This window comes from Penicillium expansum, assembly GCF_000769745.1.
Source record: "Penicillium expansum strain MD-8 chromosome Unknown contig231, whole genome shotgun sequence".
Lineage (NCBI taxonomy): Eukaryota > Fungi > Ascomycota > Eurotiomycetes > Eurotiales > Aspergillaceae > Penicillium > Penicillium expansum.
The window spans coordinates 60,124-82,301 of NW_015971375.1; the positions used below are offsets into that span (position 1 = coordinate 60,124).

At 49.9% G+C, this 22,178-nt stretch overlaps 11 protein-coding genes across 11 annotated transcripts; 6 read left to right on the forward strand and 5 right to left on the reverse strand.

The window, feature by feature from the left end:
- Positions 1 to 29: 29 nt before the first annotated feature.
- Positions 30 to 2,037, reverse strand: PEX2_070780 (putative extracellular endoglucanase; the record flags this gene model as incomplete). The annotated part of the gene is made up of 5 exons (XM_016744349.1): positions 30 to 191; positions 251 to 1,052; positions 1,103 to 1,124; positions 1,200 to 1,550; positions 1,605 to 2,037. 5 exons carry the CDS (start codon positions 2,035 to 2,037, stop codon positions 30 to 32), a joined length of 1,770 nt encoding a protein of 589 aa, XP_016596916.1.
- Positions 2,038 to 2,744: 707 nt separating this feature from the next.
- On the reverse strand, positions 2,745 to 5,454 carry PEX2_070790 (MINDY family deubiquitinase; the record flags this gene model as incomplete). The annotated part of the gene is made up of 3 exons (XM_016744350.1): positions 2,745 to 3,842; positions 3,896 to 4,827; positions 4,881 to 5,454. 3 exons carry the CDS (start codon positions 5,452 to 5,454, stop codon positions 2,745 to 2,747), a joined length of 2,604 nt encoding a protein of 867 aa, XP_016596917.1.
- Positions 5,455 to 6,245: 791 nt separating this feature from the next.
- On the forward strand, positions 6,246 to 7,965 carry trm6 (tRNA 1-methyladenosine methyltransferase subunit GCD10; the record flags this gene model as incomplete). The annotated part of the gene is made up of 2 exons (XM_016744351.1): positions 6,246 to 6,331; positions 6,393 to 7,965. The coding sequence occupies 2 exons, from the start codon at positions 6,246 to 6,248 to the stop codon at positions 7,963 to 7,965; spliced, it is 1,659 nt and encodes a 552-aa protein (XP_016596918.1).
- A 294-nt stretch (positions 7,966 to 8,259) lies between these two features.
- Positions 8,260 to 9,102, reverse strand: PEX2_070810 (actin-related protein 2/3 complex subunit 3; the record flags this gene model as incomplete). The annotated part of the gene is made up of 5 exons (XM_016744352.1): positions 8,260 to 8,307; positions 8,364 to 8,442; positions 8,505 to 8,617; positions 8,685 to 8,956; positions 9,051 to 9,102. 5 exons carry the CDS (start codon positions 9,100 to 9,102, stop codon positions 8,260 to 8,262), a joined length of 564 nt encoding a protein of 187 aa, XP_016596919.1.
- A 307-nt stretch (positions 9,103 to 9,409) lies between these two features.
- On the forward strand, positions 9,410 to 10,818 carry PEX2_070820 (replication factor C subunit 3; the record flags this gene model as incomplete). Its single annotated transcript, XM_016744353.1, has 5 exons — positions 9,410 to 9,537; positions 9,591 to 9,678; positions 9,737 to 9,911; positions 9,967 to 10,350; positions 10,412 to 10,818. 5 exons carry the CDS (start codon positions 9,410 to 9,412, stop codon positions 10,816 to 10,818), a joined length of 1,182 nt encoding a protein of 393 aa, XP_016596920.1.
- Positions 10,819 to 11,418: 600 nt separating this feature from the next.
- PEX2_070830 (Histidine phosphatase superfamily, clade-2) lies at positions 11,419 to 12,867 on the forward strand (the record flags this gene model as incomplete). The annotated part of the gene is made up of 1 exon (XM_016744354.1): positions 11,419 to 12,867. One exon carries the CDS (start codon positions 11,419 to 11,421, stop codon positions 12,865 to 12,867), a length of 1,449 nt encoding a protein of 482 aa, XP_016596921.1.
- A 260-nt stretch (positions 12,868 to 13,127) lies between these two features.
- PEX2_070840 (Clr5 domain-containing protein) lies at positions 13,128 to 13,562 on the forward strand (the record flags this gene model as incomplete). The annotated part of the gene is made up of 1 exon (XM_016744355.1): positions 13,128 to 13,562. One exon carries the CDS (start codon positions 13,128 to 13,130, stop codon positions 13,560 to 13,562), a length of 435 nt encoding a protein of 144 aa, XP_016596922.1.
- Positions 13,563 to 14,430: 868 nt separating this feature from the next.
- On the forward strand, positions 14,431 to 16,068 carry cwc27 (putative peptidyl-prolyl cis-trans isomerase; the record flags this gene model as incomplete). The annotated part of the gene is made up of 1 exon (XM_016744356.1): positions 14,431 to 16,068. The coding sequence occupies one exon, from the start codon at positions 14,431 to 14,433 to the stop codon at positions 16,066 to 16,068; it is 1,638 nt and encodes a 545-aa protein (XP_016596923.1).
- Positions 16,069 to 16,483: 415 nt separating this feature from the next.
- On the forward strand, positions 16,484 to 17,210 carry PEX2_070860 (uncharacterized protein; the record flags this gene model as incomplete). The annotated part of the gene is made up of 2 exons (XM_016744357.1): positions 16,484 to 16,550; positions 16,606 to 17,210. The coding sequence occupies 2 exons, from the start codon at positions 16,484 to 16,486 to the stop codon at positions 17,208 to 17,210; spliced, it is 672 nt and encodes a 223-aa protein (XP_016596924.1).
- Positions 17,211 to 17,296: 86 nt separating this feature from the next.
- On the reverse strand, positions 17,297 to 18,058 carry PEX2_070870 (uncharacterized protein; the record flags this gene model as incomplete). Its single annotated transcript, XM_016744358.1, has 1 exon — positions 17,297 to 18,058. One exon carries the CDS (start codon positions 18,056 to 18,058, stop codon positions 17,297 to 17,299), a length of 762 nt encoding a protein of 253 aa, XP_016596925.1.
- Positions 18,059 to 19,477: 1,419 nt separating this feature from the next.
- Positions 19,478 to 21,859, reverse strand: PEX2_070880 (heat shock factor family protein; the record flags this gene model as incomplete). The annotated part of the gene is made up of 2 exons (XM_016744359.1): positions 19,478 to 21,329; positions 21,384 to 21,859. 2 exons carry the CDS (start codon positions 21,857 to 21,859, stop codon positions 19,478 to 19,480), a joined length of 2,328 nt encoding a protein of 775 aa, XP_016596926.1.
- Between the last annotated feature and the right edge of the window lie 319 nt (positions 21,860 to 22,178).

Consider the following 22,178-nt stretch of genomic DNA (forward strand, 5'->3'; position numbering starts at 1 on the left):
TACAACCAAATAATTGAGATAAAATATCATCAGACAGTCAAAGTAAAGTTGACCGCGTTCATAGCACCGTTATCCCGCGGGAAAAACTCGAACGTGAACACTGTCGATTGGCCAGCGGAGATGACAGAGCTAATAGCAGATGAAGTGAGGATTATATGGGAGTCGTCCCAGTTATACTGGCTGCTGTAGGTCTAGATCGATATATTAGTATTGACGAAATGTACACGAAGGGAAATAGGGCTCAGCTTACAGCCCTCGCTTGCTGCATAGGACCCAGGTATACCGTCCAGTCATCGACCAGATATGTCCCACTCTTGGTCAAAGCCTTTACAGCAGCGACAGTTGGCAGTCCACCCCAGGTGATTGGAATTGACAAGTCAGAACCCGAGACAGACGAGGCCACTGCCGATGTGGATGACAGGGTTGGAGCCTTCCATTGAACGATTTGGATGATAGGGGACGAGTCACCACCGGAGAACTTTAGGGTTAGAGTGGCAATTACACCCGGTGTTGTCGTGGACGAAATATGCTTGGATAAGTACGAAGCTGTGAAGACTATGTTCGCACCTGAGACAGAATAGTCTGTTCCTGACAATGTCGAGCCAGTAGAGTCACTGATTGACGAGAGCGTGTTGCCGTTGAAGATAAATGGAAGAGTCTGTGCTGTCACAGCTGTTCCATACTGATGGAAAATATAAGCTGACGATGATTGAGTGGTTGCGGAACTGTCCTCAGTACTATCTGGCAAACTATTTGCTGTAGACTCGGTGGACTTCGCGATGATGGAGAGCGAGTTAGGATCACGCCAGACCCCGGTGGTTCGATCCAAATGGTCCAGTCCATTGTCCCACAGCACGCAGGAGATATCGAGACTGGCTGCAGTCTTGATCAAAAAGTCAACGTACTTCCATCGAGCAGCAGGCTCGGTGTTGGTGGGTGAAGCATCGTATTCACCTAAAAGGAGTGGTACATTGGGGAAAGCGTTACGCAGCCGCTGGAAGTCAGACTGTACGGTATTCTTGTCGCTATCGGAGCCCCAAATGGTCTTTCCCCTGTTTGGAGTCAGTAAGTAATACCAAATATGCTGGGCCTATACTCTTACCAAGCGCTGAAAATAAAGTCGTCTAGAAGCCAGCCACTTGGTTAGTTCAACTCGACGCAGTACACCTACATAGGGGTAAACCCGATTTGTGACTCACAGGGACTGTAGTAGTGGAACTGAATAGCATATGGATTCGAAAATCCTGAAGGTGCAACAAACCAGTCTGCAGTCTTAACACTATCCTCACCACCACCGACTAGGGTAACAACCCTTTGCGGGTTGAAACCACCAGCGTCATTGATAGCCTGGAGGAAGATCTTGTTCAGTTTGTTAAGCTCGGTACCGTCGGCCACAGTATTGCACGGAGGCTCATTGATAGGCTCAAAGGCAACAAGGTTGGATTTGCAGGCCAACTTGGTTCCAATTTGATACCAGAGACTGTAGAATTTCTCTTCAATCATGGTGAGATTGGCCCCGAACTGGGTGACATCAGCCCAAACCCATGAGTCTATGTTTGTGTCAGTAAAGGATATTGTTGGATATAAAGTCATCTTTGTCATACCATGATGCACATCAACGATGGCGTAGAGTCCACGGGCCACAATCATATCAACCACATCAGACACTCGCTGCAACCATGTTGGGTCAACAGTCCAATCAGGCGAGCTTCCGGTAAAGTGATAAGCCCAGGTAACTGGGAGCCGGACACTCTTAAAGCCGCCGGCCTTCACAGTATCAAATGTGGACGCCACAACTGGTACATTATTCCAAGATCCCTCATCGGGGACAGAATCAAGAGTGTTTCCTAGATTCCAACCGGGATGCAGATTAGATACAAAATCCGCCGCTGAGATTGCATCAAATGTTCCAGTGCAAATAGCTCCCGTCGAGGCAGCACCTGTCTGGGCTGTGGACTTGGTCGCTGTTGTTAGCGTGGTGGTGGCCTTGGCTATACCGGCGAGGGCCACGAGGGCACCAGAAAGGAGAATCTGCATGACAAGATCTATTATTGGAGGAAAATCTACAGGACCTGACTTGACTCACAAAGCTGAACAAAACGACAAAATCAAACGGCAGCCCAAGGATATTTATGGCCAGTTTAATCATCGCAGCACTCTTTTTACTATGTACGGAGTACGGAGTATGCCCTAATTCTACTCAAATCTGCGGGCCGGCGGACCGGTGGTGTTCTTCAACGCATTAGAGCGTGCCAAAACGCCACCTTTGACTTAGGCTAAAGGGCCGGTACGGAGTAGAGTTGTTTCCTATGCTTGGCATGGATTCCAATAGATTGCGTACTTTTAGTCTTTCTCCAAGGGGAAGACTAGCTGGGAAAAGGTGCAATAACTCCTCCAATGAGAAGTCTCTTCCCCACAAATATAATGTGACTGTCCTTTAATTTCCGCAGCCCTAGGGCAAATTAGGACGAATGCGGACAAGTCCGAAACTAGGTAGGCATTTTACGTGTCACCTGGTTTATAGTTATGTGTCGATTAGGCGCGGAGAACTTCCGTGTTGGATTTTATAAACCCGTGGAGAATGGGGAGACTAGCTAGGTAGTATATTTCATAGGGAATAATACAGATTGATCAAAGACATGTTGTAGACGGAGTATGTAACTAGGTGCGTCATATTCATTTCATCATTGAGTGCATTGGCGTAAAATATCAGGGCCTCTCATAATTTCTAAATCTGGCATTGTTCACATCACTATGCAGTCTTTGTTCCGTTCGGGCTCCATTACGTTGTGATCCCCTGCACGCATAGACGGGCGTGATCGGTGAGAATACTGCGAGGTTCGATTCCGAGAGTTCCGGTTACCGGGGTACTGATTTCCTGAAGCACCACCGTATGGCCTTCGGTCAGGGGGCGAATAGCGTGGCCCGCTAGCAGCTTGTTCATATGGAGGAGGGGGTGCGTTTGGGTCCTCAATGCCGGGCCCATGTTGTGGCTGAGGTCTAGGCTGAGAACCAACTGCATTGGCAACGCTCGAAGTTCGATTAGGTACATTGCTCAAACGGGGTGAAGGCGATGGTCGACTGGAAGAATTACTCGGGGCAGACGTGCGACGATCGCGAGCCTGTTCGTTCCCAGCATTTTCACGTCGCTCTTCTTCTTGGAACTGAAGTGAGAGCGCATATGCATAGTCTGCATCACTCTGTTCTTGAGTCGGCTCGGGGGATTTCGATGCTTCGTTTGCATTTTCCGAGTAAGTGGCTGGCTCATTCGATGCTCGGGGACTGGCAGGGGCGGAACCCGATGGGGCCGAGGGGCCAGCGCCCACGGGGCGGAAGTCGCCAGAGTAATATTCCGTGTTAAACCCCGTCACATCGACTAGAGATTCCCAAACTACCTCGGCATGGCCCGCATAGCCAGCGTCGGTAACCAAAGTGTAAAGTTGGTGAGATTGAGGGTGTTTATATAGAGTCGAGAAATGGTCGTTGCGGAAAAGAATCGAGACAGATCCGGGCATAAGTTTAGTCGAGAGCTGTGTCAAGCCAAATGGGCTTAATTGTGTCGCATTCTCAATTTCCACAAATTGTTGAATGGTTTGGATATCCGCCATGATATTCTCTTCCTCGGGTTCAAGTGCCTCGCCTCGCGCCACCCGTTCCTCAAACTCTTGTCTGCGAAAAGGCAACATTTGAATATCCTCGTAATACTGACCAGTCCGTGACATTGCAGCATGGGTAGGACTAGACCAAGAGGCAAGCCAGCCATGGATCAATCGTATACCAAACGTGCTATACAGCCGAAGATCACTGGTTTCGAAGAAAGTGCCAAATCCTTCAGTAGACTCCTAACAATAGGTTAGTATAGGTGAGCCTTGACGGATACATCGCATGTACTTACCATTGTCAAACGTGGGTTGACGTTCATGCCCGTATGCAGCATTGTCAGGAATTGAGTGAGGGCCTCGATGTCTGGGAACTCGTCGTCAGGGCCCAGGCATGTTGTCAGCTCTTCAAACATTGCCTCGATTAGCAGGCCCAGAGAAATTTGCTCGCGGGTTGACAGAGCTCTAACGATTGGCGGGTGAGCGTTGGGGTTCGCTCGCAGCACCAGTGAATTTATAAGGGCCAGCAGTGGACAGGGTCCGTTTTGATTTTGGACCAAAATCGGGGATTCCAGCAGTTGACCACTTCGATCGGTCCATCGGATGTGTCGAATGGTATAGGTTTCTGATCTTTGCTCCTTTTGTCGTGCAGCTTCTGGTACAGATAGTACGGGGCTTGCTCGGGGTTGTTGTGACTGTTGTGCCACGGAAGATGCGAGGTCTTGTTTTTCTGACAATGATCTAGCTCCGTTCGCCACTGGTTCTGAGTATACTGACGACGCAGCATGAGACCCGATCTCAACCCCTAAATTGCCAGTGGCGCTCAACTCACCCAAATCAATTAGTTCGTGAGATGTGATGGAGGTTCGACTAGAGAGAGCAACAGATGGAATGTTGATACCAGCATCTGAGCCGAACCTCCCGGCATTGGATGGGGTTTTATATTGTGCGCGGGCATGGGTTTCCCCAGCAGATGAGTCAGACGGCTGCACAGCAACAGCCGGGATATATGGATTTGACTGCACTCCTTGTAGGTAGATCTCTTGGGGGGCCGAGACCTTGATGGACTGTTGAGACCCCCAAGGTGAGTTATCATCGAGGTGGTGACCGCTTAACACGGGGCGTTGCTCAGAATGAGAATAAGAGTGAGGAGCCTGGGCCCATGGCGACTCATGCTCAGGCTCATCTAGAAGAGAGAGACGTGCAGTCATCGGAATATACCCTTCGGCTGTATAGTTGTTAGCAACAGATATTATTTTGGGAGAACTTTCAGTGTCATACATTGGCTCAATGCGTCACTATTTGAAGTTGCACGCGAATCACGGCCCCGCTCATTCCGATCCAAGAGATCTTGAGTATGCTCGGTGGGCCGGGGCTTCAAGAATGGGTTATTCGACTGTAGTTGTACCGGCAGCTCTCCAGTCAAAGCCTGAGCGGCGTCGGAATTTGGCCGCCACACATTCTCGGCCGCTTCTAATTGTTGATATACCATCAAGGTTGGTGGAACCGAGTGCCCATTGGTATTTGCATGTTCCTTGTATGCTCCCTCATACTGATTATACTGGTCGGAGCGGCCATCATCTGGCATTCGGTTATTTCCTGGCCATGAGTTCGGTGGTTGGCTGGTGGGAGACCCCACCGGCGACCGCTGTGCCTCTTCAAGTGGCATCAGGTCAAACGCAGGTGAAGTGTTGAGGTCGGGAGAGTAGATAGAGTCCTCAGAAGGAAGTCGGTTCAAATGAGTCGGGCGGTGGGAGGACGCAGAGTTGGGTGATTTGGGCAAGCGTCCGTCCAATCGAGTATTTGACTTGTTAATGTTCTCCAGACGTGGTGGGGGCTGTTTGCGCAGGCCCATGAAGACGTCCGTTGACCTTGTGGGAGGCGGAGGGGGTAAAGGTTTGAGCTCGTGTATAGTTCTAGGGATGGGAAGGCCAATAAAGCACTCAACGTCAACTGACAGCACACTCAAAAGAGACAGAATTTTCGATCTGAGAGTGGATTCAGGTTGTGAGCTCAAAATGACAACAATAAGCCATTAGGTATAGGGAAAACGCCTTGCGCTGGGGCGGCAGGGGCTGAAGTGCCCGTATACGCGTATACGTAAGTGATAGGTAACAGCCTAGTGTTGAGGTTGAGCTCGGAAATGCGGAAATGTATGCTCCAGATGGAGAGAAAGCTATGTTGAAAAAGGCAATGACGGAGGTGGAAGATGATCTCAGAGTCTCTCTCTCTGAGGTCTGTCTCTTCCTATCTCTCGCAAGGCACCCAGATTCCGCAGATCCACCCGATCGCTGGTTGACCTGGGGGAAGCTCCGACGCTAGTATTCGTATTTACCGTATTATTCACATGAAGGAGTGGCCTCGGTGAAATGGCGGTACTAGCACGGTATGGGATGGTATGTTGGAGACTTATGACGACATGGGCGCTGGAGCCAGTGAATTAAGGCATTATATTCAGGCATCAGCACATGAGGCATCAACACTTCAGGCATCAATAATTAAGGCATCAATATCCCGGACTATCTATCCACCCGGCTGTGAGTATCGAGTATCCTCGTCCTCTGATTGGTTGTAATTCTATCGCGCATAAAAGTCCCCAGAACAATTTTGTGGAAGAGCTCGAGGCACAGCTGTTCCATCGCCATCATGCATTCCTATATTCGCCCGGGCCAGTTCGTGGGTATTCGGCTCCAGTCGGATCAATTAAGGCTCATCCAGATCATCCCTGATACGTAAGTACTCTCTACTATATGCGGGGGAAAGATTCCATCGCAAGAACTAACATTTGACCAGAATCGTCAATTTGAGTAGATTCGGTAGCTTTGCCGCCAATCAGATTATTGGACGACCTTTCTATTTCACCTTTGAAATTCTCGATGCGTGCGACGACGCTGGCCACCAACTACGTGTCGTGTCAGCAACCGAGTTGCATGCGGAGACCCTCCTCGCGGACGGGGAGGGAGATGGGGAGGGTGACGACGTGGATACTGGCGAAAATGGAATACCGATGCGAACAAATCGTCAAATCAATGACGAAAACTCTTCCCAGAAATTGACCTTGGAAGAAATTGAAGAATTGAAGAGAGAGGCCGGTGGCGCGGGGAAAGACATTGTCGCAAAGCTCTTGGAATCGCACAGCGCAATAGACCAGAAGACCGCATTTTCTCTTGCCAAATACACGCTACGAAAACGCAAGAAGTATCTGAAGCGGTTTACCGTCCTCCCACTGGACGTTGCCCTTCTCGCCAATTACTTGATCGAAGAACGGGATGCGCAAAAGTCCATGGAGCTACGGGACGAACACATCGGTCTCATCGGGTGCTGGGGCAATGTACATCATAGCGGAAATGTTGAGGTAGGTGAGGGAATGAAGCCGCATGGACGTTATGCTATCGTTGATGAGACGGGTGGACTTGTTGTTGCCGCGATGGCTGAGCGCATGGGAATTCTATATCCCCATGATGCCGACGAAGACCCAACAGAGGATCAAGGCGTTCCAGCCCCCAATGCCACAGAATCCCAACCTACCAACGGCCCCTCAAAGCCCCGGCGCATACGTCCCCAGCCAATGTCCGCTACTACCAACACCATCACCGTTATCCACCCATACTCACAACCAAACCTGTCACTCTTGAAATTCTTTGGCTATGACACCAACAACCCCGATGAATCCCACCCACTCCACACCCATCTCAAATCAATTTCCTGGATGCAGTTGGCTGACCCCAATTCCGATCCGCTCTATGCCAACGAACCACCCATCATACCCGCAGAGGAATTGGCTGAGCTTAAACAAAGCAGGCGCACTGCGTATTACCACAAGCGCAATCGATGGGGGCGAGTTAAAGCAGTTGTGGATGAGAGCCGGGCCGGTAATTTTGACGGTCTGATCGTGTCCACCTTGCTAGAGCCAGCAAGCGTTCTAAAAACAATGGTCCCGCTCCTTGCCGGGTCTGCCCCCGTTGTCGTGTATTCTCCGACAGTCGAATCTCTGGTTGAATTGACAGACATGTACTCCACTGCTCGGAGGACCGCATTCATCAACAAAAAGCGAGAACTGGAATCGCAGAGTTTAGAAGGAGAGGCTGTTGATTTGTCCCCACTTCATGAAGAATTTGTGGTTGATCCGACAATTCTCCTTCCACCTACCTTGCAAACGTCTCGTGTGCGCCCTTGGCAAGTTCTGCCTGGTCGAACCCACCCTCTTATGACTGGACGTGGTGGCGCAGAGGGATATCTCTTCCATGGCATTCGCGTGTTCCCCGCCGCACAGAATATCCAGGCTGCTGGCAACGTTCGCAAGAGACGAAAGGTGGAGACGACATCGACCCCGATCAGTGATCGAGACGTGGAAATGACGTCCTAGCTTTCACGAATGTACGCCCTAAACGCCCTCAAAATAGATTCAATAGCATTTCAATGTACAATTACAACAACTTACTTCTTATCTTTCGTGTGATCCGACTTCCTCTAGTTGCTACCCCTTATTTTGCTCATTGAGTTAGGGTTAGCGGGGATGGGGTCAACCCCCAGATATGCAAGTATCCTCGACCAAGCCTCTCTGGTCGCTACGCGAAGTGCTTGGGTGGGGTTCTGAACCAAGTATCAAATTCATTCATGCGCTGAATTTCATCAAACAATATACAGCAACGCTCGTCGTCTAGAGACTCTTTCCCATGAACTTTCTCTTCGTGAAACTCAGCCAGAACTAAATTTGGTCAGTATTTCAGATAAATCAGGAGTTTATCCTTTGCTCCCACTTACCTTTGATGGCCCGACTCCACCGGGGTATAATCTGGCGTGTAGGCGGATGGCAATTTCCTGTCGCACTTGCGAGATAAACCTAAAATTGCAAGAGCCGGTTAGCGTAAATTGATCTGCGATGTATAGCAGCGAGTATCTCACTGGCGAAGAGTCTCGGCATCCTGGCGGTCACGCGGGGGCTCAAAGGCCTGGTTAAGCGGGAACGACACATCACCGGGAATAGCAAAGTTGTCAAGGGCGGCGTTGGTCAGGGCCTGAGAATACGATTGTCAATCATAGTTCTGCTATATCGGGCTTTTAGTATCGGATATCGAAATTTACCTTCTCGGCTTCACGGGCATTCATAGTTGGCTTGACCTTTCCGAGGCAGTCGCTGATAAACAGAGTTCCATAAATGAGCATACGGTCCGCGGGGCCATTGATCTCGAAGTTGCGGAACAAGACATTGGCACGGAAGAGCGATAGGATTTCATCGACGCAATCATAAGATTCACTCTCTGGGGACACATCGAGGTCGTCGGTGTTGGGAAGCGGGGGCAATGTGTATGCGGGGCCGCGAGTACGGGTTCGGAGGGGGAGAATAGGGAAGTTTCCTAGTCAGGAGACATTCCATGGTCAATTTGGTCCTTTCAATGTTGATTCATAGCCTAGGAACTCCTGCGCTAGACTCGATGGGAGTTCTCATACCTATCACGGGGACATCGCGGTCCTCCAGGAAGATGGAGTGGTATGCCTGCATTGAAGGTTAAAAGGGGGCTCCAGGGACATATGAAGGTAGCATAACATACTGGCATGCTGAATGCGTTAAATAATTTAAATAAGAAGTTCAATCAAAGAGACGGCGGAGGGGACAAGTTGACCCGTTGGAGGTTAGGCAGTTGAGGGATGTCATCTGTGGAGTCCCCCAAGCTCCATGATTTTCCGCCCCGAGCCTCTTTACGCGCTCCACGCGTCAAACCATTTGGGCAATTTTACACGATTTTACCTGCTCTTCTTGATAGGACTTTTGATATTGATTATTTATCTCCACTGAAGAAACCTTCGTCATGTCAGACTACGAGGATGAAATGGACGTGGATGCGCCCAAGGACGTGCAATTTAGCTCCGACAATGTCAGTGGAAAAAAGAGAACTGTCGCCGATCTACCAGTCGAGGCTCAAGATAATTTGCCATGGTAAGTTTTACAATCGTACCGATTGTGTTCTCTATCACTGACAGACTTGTCAGGGTCGAGAAATACCGACCAAGCAGCCTGGATGATGTCTCTGGCCATCAAGACATTCTCGCGACTATCAATCGGTTCGTGGAGACAAATGTAACAAATGCCCCTGATAAAAGTTGTACGATGGGCTCTGAATAACATTTTCATCCAGCGGCTTCCCCATCTCCTCCTTTATGGACCTCCAGGAACCGGAAAGACCTCGACTATCCTAGCCCTGGCGCGGCGGATCTACGGCACCAAAAACATGCGACAGATGGTGTTGGAGCTGAATGCAAGTGATGACCGTGGCATTGATGTTGTTCGAGAACAAATCAAGACCTTTGCAAGTTCGTGACCTAGGGTTCTCAGGTTGAACTACAAGCTTACTGTGAACACCAACAGGCACGAAACAGATCTTCAACATGGCCCCTCAGGGCACTGCCGGCTCCCCCCTGGCAGGCTTTAAGCTTATCATTCTGGACGAAGCCGATGCGATGACTTCGACCGCACAAATGGCCCTCCGCCGTATCATGGAGCGCTACACGGCCAATACCCGATTCTGCGTCATTGCCAACTACACACATAAGCTGTCCCCAGCACTCCTGTCCCGGTGTACGCGATTCCGCTTTAGTCCACTGAAAGAAGTCGATATTCGGGCCTTGGTCGACAAAGTGATTGAGAACGAGGGTGTCAGGATACAGCCCGACGCGATTGATAGTCTAGTGACCCTGAGCAAAGGTGATATGCGACGAGCATTAAACGTGCTCCAGGCATGCTTTGCCAGCAGTAAGCTCATACCCTTCCTCCCTGCTCACATCCAGCCCAATTGACGTATATTATCTTTCAGGTATTCCGCTACCGATGAGAGACGCTCCTAAAGCCCCTCGTCCCGAGCCCGAGACTGTCACTAATGCGACTATTTACGACTGCATTGCCGCCCCGCACCCGTCCGATATCCAAGAAATCATGACCACCATCCTCTCCACCAGCGATGTCACTTCCTGTCTAAACACCGTGCAAACCCTCAAGACCACCAAGGGTTTAGCTTTGGCCGACATCCTCTCCGCGCTAGCAGATCAACTCCAACAGCTGGAAGTCCCTGCTCAAACACGTATTACGTGGCTCGAGGGACTGGCCGAGATTGAATGGCGACTTGCTGGGGCCGGTTCAGAAGCTATTCAGACTGGAGGGCTGGTCGGAGTGGTGCGAAATGGATGTGAGTTAATGAGTGACAAGGGTGTCACGGTGGCATAAGGACAAGTGATACGATCCAAACATTCTCTAATTTTTCCTGTTTCTTCTTGTCACGATATAAATGTAGCAATCTGGATAGGGCTGGAGTCTGCAGGCGAAAAGGAGCAAGTTTTGGCTTTTTTTTTTTCTTTCTTTTTTACCTACTGCATGTGTGTACCATGTATGTATCCATGGATGTATGTAGTAGAAAGCTTTATTTATTATCGTCAGGTCATCCTATTATCATTCTATTGTCACTACTCCGCACTCCGTACTAGTATACCACATACTAGTATCCGCTATCCTCCGCTATCGCAACTCCGAGGCCTACCGCGGAGATGTTTTCAATTAGCTAATTTGAACTTGTCGGGATATATTGACCAATGACTTGTCTATTGAAATTCCTCCACTAAGCTACTCTCAGACTAACTAATGCACACTTATCAGTTTTACCCCGCTAAGCTTGTCAGCTTAGGGTTTGAAGAAACAAGGGAAAAGACCCTGACCGGGGGAGGAGTCAACGGGTCTTGTCCGCAAGACTCCGTAGATAAGAAGGGTTTGTTCCCCCGGATTTTTTTGGGGGTTGCTCGATTTCTTCTCTATTAGCTTCTTTATTTCACCATGCGTTACTCTATCCAGTCCGGCTTTTTGTTGGCTGCATCTTTTTCCCCTCTTGTTGATGCTGAGCGTGTGCTGGGTGCGTATATTTTCGCCCGCCATGGAGATCGAACGCCAAAGGTCTTTGGTAACACTCAACTGACGGATCTGGGCTACCGGGAGGTCTTTGATTCGGGATCTTTTTACAACGAGCGATACATCTCGTCAAACTCTTCCAAGCAGATCGAGGGCATTAGTGCCGAGGTTGTCAACCCAAAACAGATCAGTGCCTCTGCTCCTTCGGATACTGTACTGCAGAATTCCGCCACTGGCTTCCTACAGGGCGTATACCCCCCCGTAGGGAAAGTGGCTTCCCAGACCCTGGGCAATGGAACCTCGGTCGAGGCACCATTGAACGGCTACCAGCTCATTCAGTTGGTACCTGCCTCTACAAGCAAGAACGCCGAGGATTCTACTTGGTTGCAGGGCTCCAGTGGATGCCAGAAGGCAACCGTGAGCAGCAACAACTACTTTACCTCTGAAATGTACACCTCCCTGCTATCCTCAACCAAGGAGTTCTACCAATCGCTTTCGCCCATGCTGGACGGTGCATTTGCCTCGTCTGATATGACCTTCAAGAACGCCTACACAATCTTCGACTACTTGAACGTCGGCAATATCCATAACTCTACCAGTCAATTCCCTCACAAGTCAGACCTGACCGATGAGGTATACCACCAGCTGATCTCTCTAGCTGGAAGCCATGAATTCAACCTGGCTTACAACTCCTCCGAGAAAGTGCGCGCCATCGATGGTGCCGTCCTGGCGGGTGAGATCCTGGCTGGACTCAACGAGACCATCACTACCAAGGGCAAGTCCAAGCTGAACATCGGATTCGGCTCCTATGGCACAATCTTTTCTCTCTTCGGTCTCTTGCAGATGCCTGCTGCATCCGTCAACTTCACCGGAATCCCGGACTACGCTTCATCTATGGTCTTCGAGCTGGTGACGAACGCCAGTGGCACCGAATTCCCAACTGACAAGTCCGATCTCAGCGTGCGCTTCATGTTCCACAATGGTACCATCACCGGCTCATCTGAGCCTACTGCATACCCACTATACGGTCAGTCCAGCGAGCTTCTCTCCTGGGATGACTTTTCCTCCAAGACCAGCGAGATCGCTGTGACTTCTGATGACGAGTGGTGTACCATGTGCGGCAACACAGATGGCAAGTGCGCTGGTTCGGACAGCACCAGCAGCGACTCCGGCTCTGCTAGCACCTCTAGCACTAGTGGCTCGGGAATGTCACTCGCTGTGGCGGGTGTCATTGGTGCTATGGTTACCCTCGCAGTGATTCTTGGTCTGGAGGCTATCTTCTTCCTGCTTGGTGGATTCCGCATTGCAAAGCGGAACAAGGCCAGCCCTGAAACAATGAGCTCGCCAGTTGTTGTGGAGGCGGATAAAAAGGTTTAGGCTGATGGTTTCTCCGAATGGAATGTGACTTGGGTGGAAGGATTCGCAATGCGTAATGAATGTATGAGAATGCAATAATAACTCGAAACTGATTTTAAAACTATACAATCCAAGTAATATAACATCTCTTCATCCAATCTTGAACACCTTGTGGACATCCATATCAAAGACAAGTGACCATCCCGCAGATTCACCGCCTTAGATCAACATCTTCCCAAATCCTCTTTTCTTCTCTTCTCTCTTTTCTTCTCAACCCCAGAATGCCTCGCCAACAAATCAATTTAGAACCCTACCGGGATGATATCATTACTCTTTACCATCATGGCATCAGTAGTGACTCTATCAGCCGTACCCTCGAAAGTTGTCATAACATCCAAGTGAAGGAGCGTACCATCCAGTCCCGCCTTCGCAAGTGGGGCATCCGCAAGCGACACCGGACAACGACAGGCGACGAGGCTTTGCATGCGCGCATTAAGATGCTTTTCATGCAGGATAGGCTGACCGATAAGGCTATGCTCAACATGCTGCAGAAAGAAGGTTACGGTATCTCCGAACGCACTTTGCGCCGTCTGCGGTTTAAGTTAGGACTCCATGCCAGAGCTTCGGAGCAGGAACAGCACCAGGAACTGGAGCAAGAACAGAAGCAGAAGCAGACAAATATTCCACAGCCTCGGCCAGAAGACCAACCGGTGTGAATATGGCTTGCTGGAGCCGAACCTTGATCTTCCACTGGGTTCCATCAAGCAATATCCCCATGCGCGACACATCATGACGATTATCAGTAATCTCACCCTACGCGACAACACTGGACTCTTCCCATGCGACTCACCTGCGGCTGTCTATGTATCGACCTCTATCAAGACTCTGGCAGTGAATGATCTCATGACTCCATTTTCTTGAATCGTCTCTAGCCGGCACGTGCTTCCAAGGTTGGCCTCTCAATGGCCGATACACGTCTCGATTTTACAACCGATCAAACTTTTGTCAATGTGAAGTACCTCCTCGCAAAACAAGATCTTGCAGTGACGATTCGGTGAGCTGGGGGAGTGTATCTTCCTTGAGCCATTCAACCACCTACCAGCATCCACTGCCACCAAACATCAAGCCTGATAAGAACTCTTAGCATGCGCTCAACATACCCATCAGAGCATCCCTTAGCTCCCGCTGCTAGTGATGATCCCCAAATGCGACAAAATTCCATGCCCAACGCTCAACGTCCCATCTCATGTTACTTGGCTACTGTGCTGCTTTGGGTCTCATTCCGATACTAGGGAAATATGTGAAAGGTGACATGTGACATGTAGAGTTGAATTCAAAAGAAATTGATCTTCATTACTTTTTCAATTAATCTTTATCTTCCTAAACAATGTCCTTGGACACCAAGTAAACAAGGGCTGGATCGACGTCACGTGCCATGACGTTCCTGTCGAGCTTTTGATCGGAGAAACCAACCCGTTGAATCGCAACACTCAAGAGGGGTGTAAATATCCCCGCATACACTCAAAATCCTCGCTCTAACCCCCCTGTGACACACGCTGTAAGCCGGCAGCTTACTTGCCCATAATGTCCTCCCAATACGCTAGCGAACCCAATCCCACTGCGTCGGCCACGCTCAACACGACGGTTGGCCCCATCCAGATCGCGCTCTTCGCAAATCAGGCCCCTCTTACCTGCAAGAACTTCCTCCAGCACTGCAAAGACAACTACTATGCCGATACAATCTTCCATCGGGTGGCCCCCGATTTTGTGATCCAGGGTGGTGATCCCACGGGCACTGGCTCCGGCGGAACTTCTATCTATGAATACCCGGAATTCGAATTTGATCCTGAAGCTCGGGACCCCGATGAGCGGGTGGTTCTACGCGATGAGATACACAGTCGGTTACGTTTCAATCGACGTGGTTTGCTAGGAATGGCCAAGAGCGAGGACGGGACATACGGCAGTCAATTTTTCATCACGCTAGCGAACACCGAGCGTGAGATGAATGGGCAATGTACGATTTTTGGAAGACTAGAAGGGGACAGCATCTACAATGTGTTAAAGATTGCGGACGCGGAGCGCATTGCGGGCACTGAGCGTCCTGTTTATCCGGTCAAGGTGACTTCCTGCGAGGTCGGAGAACTGGGGCCATTGGAGGGCAAGTTAAAGGACAGAATGACAGTCTCAACTGCCGGAAAGGCAGAGAAAGCTGTACCCAAGAAAAAGAAGAAGGCCACTAAAGGCGGGAAGACGCTTCTGAGCTTTGGAGACGAAGGAGACGAAGAAATGCCCATGCGCCCAGCAAAGCCGAAATTCAACACCAACTTGGTCATGGATGCGCCAGGTGCAAAGCCCGAAATATCAAAACCCAAACCCCGAGCCGAAGCCCCATCACAGCCGCGCAAACGGCCCCGGTCGCCATCTCTAGATCGATCACCGTCTACAGAGCGTAAAAAGCGACCAAAGACACCAGAGCCGGAAGCACAACTCCCCCTACCTGACCCTGAGTCGCCTACTCGGTCTCCGACCCCAGACGCCCCACCCGCAAAGGAGTCCAAGCTGTCGCGGACAAACGCTCAGATTGCCGCTCTAATGGCATCAATGCGCCGAGACGTCGATGTCGGTCCTAAGGACACAGGCCGAAAGAAATCCGCACTTGAAGCCATGATCCCCGAGACCTCAATCCGGGGACGGAAACGACCACCTCCAGGGACGGCAAATGGCTCCAGTCGCAATGGGACAGGACCCAGTAGCGCCGCAGAGCGAGAAGCATTGCAGCTCTTCAATGCCTTCAAAGCCAAGCTCGAAGGCGCTAAACCTGAACCAACTACCACAGCATCACATAGCAAAAGTCACACCGACAAAGACACCGAAAATCGGACTGAAGAGGAAGAAGACGAAGAGGCCCAACTCTGCGACCTGCACTTCATTGCAAACTGCCAATCCTGCCAGGCATGGGACGACCCTAAGGTAGAAGCAGACGACCCTGAACAGCAAGATGGAGGTTGGCTCTCGCACGAACTCCGCTTTGGGAAAGATACCCTAGGCAAAGACTTGAACTGGAAGCGCGAGCACGGAGGCGAGGCAGACTCACTTATGGTAATTGATCCTCGTGAACGAGAGAAGGAGGTGGTTGGACGAAAGCGGGGATTCCAGCGTGATAGAGAGCGTGAACGTAAACGGGAGCGAGTGGGTGACTTGGAATGGGATAAGGGACGCTGAATCTTCTTATTCTTAAATGCCATTTGTTTTAATATTTCTATACAAATATTATCATAGCCTATCAATATCTTGACCCCATACATATACTGGGGATCTTACTTGTCGAATATTGTTAGCCAGGCGCTACATGAGTTGTAGGTAAGCGCCGGCGTCTTCCAAGGGTATAAAGGCAGTTTCAGGACATGCACATCCCCAAAGACTCCTGGGATTGGTTATTATGTTCGCCTCATTCTTTTGTGCCAGCCTCATTGCATTCTATATCCAATGACGGTCGAAAGCAACACACCATAATGACGGAGTATATGGGAGTTCCAATCGTGGAAGGTTCCTCATAAACCACATTCCCTGTCTATTTCTCAGGTGTCATCGTCTAACCCATCCATCTTTTCATTTTCTCAAAAAAAAAGTGTCCGTCATGACTGAACGGAAGAAATATCTCAATGCAAAAGATTTCCAAGATGGTCGGTTCCCTAAACATGTGAGTAGGTGAACAATTTGCAAGTCCAACAACGCTAACTATACACAATACACCAAAAGGCCTTGTGGCACTGGATCGTGAAATGAGACAGAATATCTGGCTCACTGCATTCGCGCCCATTCGACTGATCACTGCAGGTGGCTTTCTTGCCGTGTCGTATCTCAAAAACCGCGACAGCACAGGTGATGTCGACTACCTGATTGACCCGGAATTCGCTGCAGACAAGGACATTCAAAATGCCCTTCATAGCACCATCCGCACTGTGGCACGTCAACTACAGTATGACGACGACTGGATCAACGAGGCTATGGCTGTATTCGTGACCTCAAAGGCTCGACAGACATTATTTGAACGAGCCGAGAAACAAGGCATCATACTTTTCAAAGGAGAAAATCTCGAGATCCTGGCAGCTCCGATTGAATGGGCCCTGGAGCGGAAACTGAGGAGAATCTACGCTGCAGATCGCGACCGGAAGGCAGAAATGGATATATCAGATGCAATTGCTTTTTTGAAGCACTTGAGGGAACATAACAATGGCCTTCTGGATTCGGAGACAATTCGCACGATGAATATGAACGGGTTCGATGTGATTCCTGATCAAAAAACGATGCAACAGATAGCCGATGCATACCGCCGCGAGCATAACGAGGAGATTTTCAAATGAAGTGGATTTGACAGGTGCGGGGGCTGGCTGGTTCAATTGGACTTGGTCAATGAAGTTGATGTGATAATCAGAGAAGTGAATCGCCTCTAGATAGTATAGAGCCAGCCTGTATTGGTGATGATATTGCGGCGGGCAAAGTTGCGACCTTTGCCATTCTTCTCGAGTACCAGATTGCCCTCAGCATCCACCATCTCTACTGGGACCGACAGCCTCAACAGACTTTTATCGATAGGTGCCACATTCTTTGTCCAGTCTGGCAATTTTTCCGGAGTGAAAGGGGGCCAGGGATCTCCATCCTCCTCACGAAATACATGTTCTCGATTTCTGCGCAGACCCAAGCCCAATCTCCAGTTAACTGCCTCGTGCAATTCCTCCATAATCGAAGCGATCATAGCATAACGGAGAGGGTTTTCATCTTTGGGGTCTGGTATCTCCCCCAGCTTCCAGTCTGACCGAAAGAAAAAGTACTCTGTTTCATACCCCATCAGCTCGTAACGATCTGCAAGGTGGAGCTCATAGAGCCGGTAGATGGATCGCAGCGGTGTGTCTCGCGCGCGCCAGATCGGAATGCAGCGAAGATTATGTATAGCGCCAAAATGAGATCGAATTATACCCGTTTCATTTTTTGCATCTTCAATAAGTGCGCGAAGGGAGAACGGACCCGGTATTGGGAAGTACCAGGACGGATAGGGGATGAACAAGCGCAATAATGCGAGTATGGGATACTTGTGCTGGTGGCGGAGTCGGATGAGGCTACTGCGTATGCGCAAAGGTGACTCCCAATAGCGAAGCCATGTTCGAAAACGGGCCCAGAGAGAGATCTTTGGCCGGGGGCGACGTGGAGGCATTGTCAGCAAGTCGGGGAAGAGTTGGAGATTTGGAGAGTTCAACGATAATGGAGCGGGGCGGTGATGCCTTGGATGCCTCAGGCCTACATTTTACAGTCCTGCGATGTGATCAGTGCACAATACCTCCTACTGAAATGGCGCCCAGCTCATTTGGAAGTGTTGAAATCATACAGGGGAGGGTGAGATTACTATTGCCAATCTCCACTTTTTTTTTGGCATTTTCAGGCGATTTACTTACCGAGTTGTCTCTGTGGCTAAGCTTGTATAACTTCTTAAAGGTATTCTATCTATAGCCAGGGGCCTTTCACTAATAGTAAAACTAATCCATCTTTTAGAGGTCATCTCACTTAAGGAGTCTTGACTTCGAGAATCTCGGCGTGTGGGTTGGAGTCATTTTAGCCGTGATACACTAATGCTCAGCTCTGCTAGAGTTCAATATTAAATCCACCAAATGGTTCGGGTATCGTCATATCAAACAGTGTGTTTGTCCAGATCAGACTAGGTATACTATCAGCTCTATCTTAACTAGGTATAAACAAGAAATTCCACATATCCCCACGGCTCCTGGCGAGACACACTAGGAGAGGATACCCCCTGGGCCCCCAACCAAGAAATCCTCAGCTCCAAGTACATATGACAAGATCTTTACTCACCTTGGTCATCAGCTTAGTGTTTGTCAAATAGCTTACATCTCCAGTCTCTCCCTACTTCCCCATTGGCCCTCCCCTTTGTTATGTATCGATCAACTAGACAACCCAAGTAAGTCTGACTCCTGAGCAGCACAAATGAACATCCCCTAAAGTTTGCCAACCAAACTACTCGCAATTGCAGGTAAACCCAAGTACAAGTCTCTCTCTCTCTCTCTCTCTCTCTCTCTCTCTCTCTCTTCCAGCCAATGCGTATGTAGGGCTCGGCCACAGGCAAACCTTGGAAGGGTTAAGTATGCCGGGCCGTAGATCTCGGATCTCGGGTGATCTGCGGGTAACCGTGGACTCCGGTATCCACTTATCCCGAGACAGTGTGTCAGTTTAATATCGATCAATGCTTCAGACTTGGCTGGTGAGGAGCGGATAATCATTCTGCAGAGTAATAACAAGGAATTATAGTCAATGCATCATATCCCCAAGGATAAGTAAGTTAGAAATGCATCGGCAGTGTATCCAAAATCATCATGCTACGTACGTGTACTCGATCCGAGATCAAGAAGGTAGAGCAAAGGTATCTCATTAAAGTTCCAGAGATTGGATCATTCGTGGATCATAATAGGTTTTTACAGCCTAGTCAAATTCCCCCAGGCACGTGAATAAACCCCATATCAACAAATAAACGCCTGAGTGTACGCCGAGAAGTTTCCCATCCAAGCCCTAACCCGTGCGTGCCAATCTCCTCCGTCTGTTATTCCTTGCGCTGTCGACAGAATCATGCCTTTCTGCGCCGTTTCGTCGCACTGCCCCCATCATTTACAGTTTCACCTGGATTCTCTGTGGCTGCGGGACTGGTGGTCTCGCTATCCGTCAACTGCTCGATCACGCGCCCGGATTCATCGTAGCCGACACCGTCAAAGCCATAGTTGTAGGTGGGGTCCCCCTGCCCATTATGAGGGGTTTCGAAGAGATCGGGCTCGGCAGGGATGTGATCAAAATCGAACAGGTCGTTGGTGTCTCCATCATCGCCTTGGGCGGTCCCCACAGAATCGTGTGTATTCTGGCCTGTCCCCAAGTGGCTCATCTGATTCTCTGCCTGTTTCTTGATATCGGAACCTGCATCTCCAATGTCGGTGAAGTAGTCGTTGTTGAAGATTTGGTCAAGATCAAGCGGCGGAGGAGGTACATTGCCCTCACTATCGATGCCGGGGATAGTACCATTCGGGCTCAGGGGTTGGAGAAGACTAGTCAAGTTCTGGACGGAACGATCCTGCTCAGCTTGCATCTTGACTAGGTTGTCGATTTCTTGTCGCGTGCTGGCTAGTCTACCCGAGTAGTTGTGCGGCATGGGTGGTGGATGCGGCGAGATAAGCGCATTGTTGGGTGATACGCCAGCGTTGGGTTCTGATGAATTTGTTTCGTTGGCCATGAGTCGAAGCATATCGGCGCGTTGATTTGCCGTGAGGGGAACATTACCACCATGGTTTTCGAGTGAGGAGAGCACATTGGGGAACTCTGAAAAGTTTGTGGAAAGCCCGTTGCGTGCATTGGAGTTTTGGATTACAGACATAATATCCCGTTGAGGGGAATTCTCGTCTGTTGGCTGTCCTGGGGAAACGTTTGGGGCGCTTGGGCGGGGGCTGTGGTCAAAGACCTCCTCCACATGGCCGTGCTGGTTGGCGCTGGGTTGTCGAGCATGACCGCGAGACCGTGTGTCATAGGAGCCACTGGCTGATGGTGAAATTGTGGAGGACCGAGTATACGCATCCGCTGCGGGCGGAGCCTTCAAAAGCAGCGGGGGTTTCTTCATTGTTCTCTGAGCACTCGGGCTAGTCATTGATCCTAAAGCATTGGTAAGGTAATCATCATCAACATCCACAATGTTTCCTTGGTCCTGCGAAATGGCTCCTGCAAAAGAATTCGCGAGGTTTTGTGGCCCACCCTCTCCCTGCAAACTGCGGTTGTATACGGTTGCAAGGAATGTTAGAATGGCATTGATCGAGTTCTCATGGCGAGTGTGTTGCTCTTGGAAGTTGGCTGCTTGGGCATAGAGTTGCTCGTGTTCTTTTCGTAGCCTAGTGATTGTAGTTGAGATGATTGACTGCTGTTGACGAATCGCCTGAAGTTCGCGATATACCCCAGAAAGTTGCTCATTGGGTACAGAGCTATCCGTGACTAATGACAATTGCTGTGGTCTGGGAGCACGGTTGTCGCGAGGAGCCGGGGCACCCTCTTCGACATAATCGTCCATGTCGTTGTCATCAATATCTTCCGTCTTCACGCGCGTGCCGCCCTTGCTAGGTTTGCTCGCATGCCCGCCGCCTCCGGCATTCTTTGGCTTCTGAATGAGCCATAGCAAGTCTGGATGACCTCGTTTGAAATAAGGGTTTGCGTATTCGCTGGGGCTCTTGTTTTTCCGTTCGCTGGCACGCATTGAATTATCAGAAAGTCCGACCTTCTTATGAAAGCCGTACATGTTCAGCTGTCGGACGAATGAGGCGTAATTATTGTGCTTGAAGAGCTCGGGGATCAATGTTCTCGCAAACTCATCTTCATCTAGGACGACGAAAGAATTGCCATCGTCGGACCATCGAATCAACTCCGTATTCTTAGATTCGTCCAAGAAGCTGCGGTTCTCGGTCAGTGCTATTATTGATCACAAAGCGAGAGATCTATCATACCTGCTCAATTTCTGTACAAATGGCGGAATTTGCTTTCGTTTTGCCTGTGAATCTCTCTTCGCAGTCAACGCTCGCCGGTAGAGCTCCTCTAGAGACTCCCCCCATGCGCCGCTCTCTCCATTTCCATTGTTTCCTCCGTTTTCCACATACGAAGCAGGAGGTTGCTCGTAACCACGGTTTCGGCTAACCACCTGGTTCGCTTGTCGGCGGGCGAGCTGGTTAGATGCTGTCGCAGCCGGTGCAGACACATCTTGGGGTGGCGCGAAGCCTGCAGGGTTGTAAGAGGGATCGGAGAAGGCGGTGGTATTGATGGCATTGACGGGGGGGTTCTGGCCCCATTGTAAGAATTGATCGTTCGAAAGCTGAGAGCCGGGGTTGGCAGCGGTCGGGAAGTTCGGTACAGGGTTCATCTGAGGATGAACAGGTGGTACTGTTCCCGGTGCAGGTCTCTTGCGAGTCATTCCTTGCGAGCTCATCGTGAATAGGCTGGCGTAATGGCGTCGAGTTGAGTCTTATCGCGGTGGGGTTCGATATCGAATTGTATCGCGATTTTCTTTAGTCTCTGAATAGGAGACTGAGTTGACCGCAGGAATTTTGCCTAGGAGACAAAGGAACCAGATGCGAACTCAGTATGCAGGAAGTTGTTCATCCAAGTCGCTTCCTAATTTTGAGTCAAGAAGGCTTTGACCACAGAACCGAGAGAGAAAAAAAAGTGGATGGCACTGATCAGGGCGCGAAATCTGTCGTATCGACACTGAAATAGACAAGATAATCACAAGAATCGATAACAGTCGG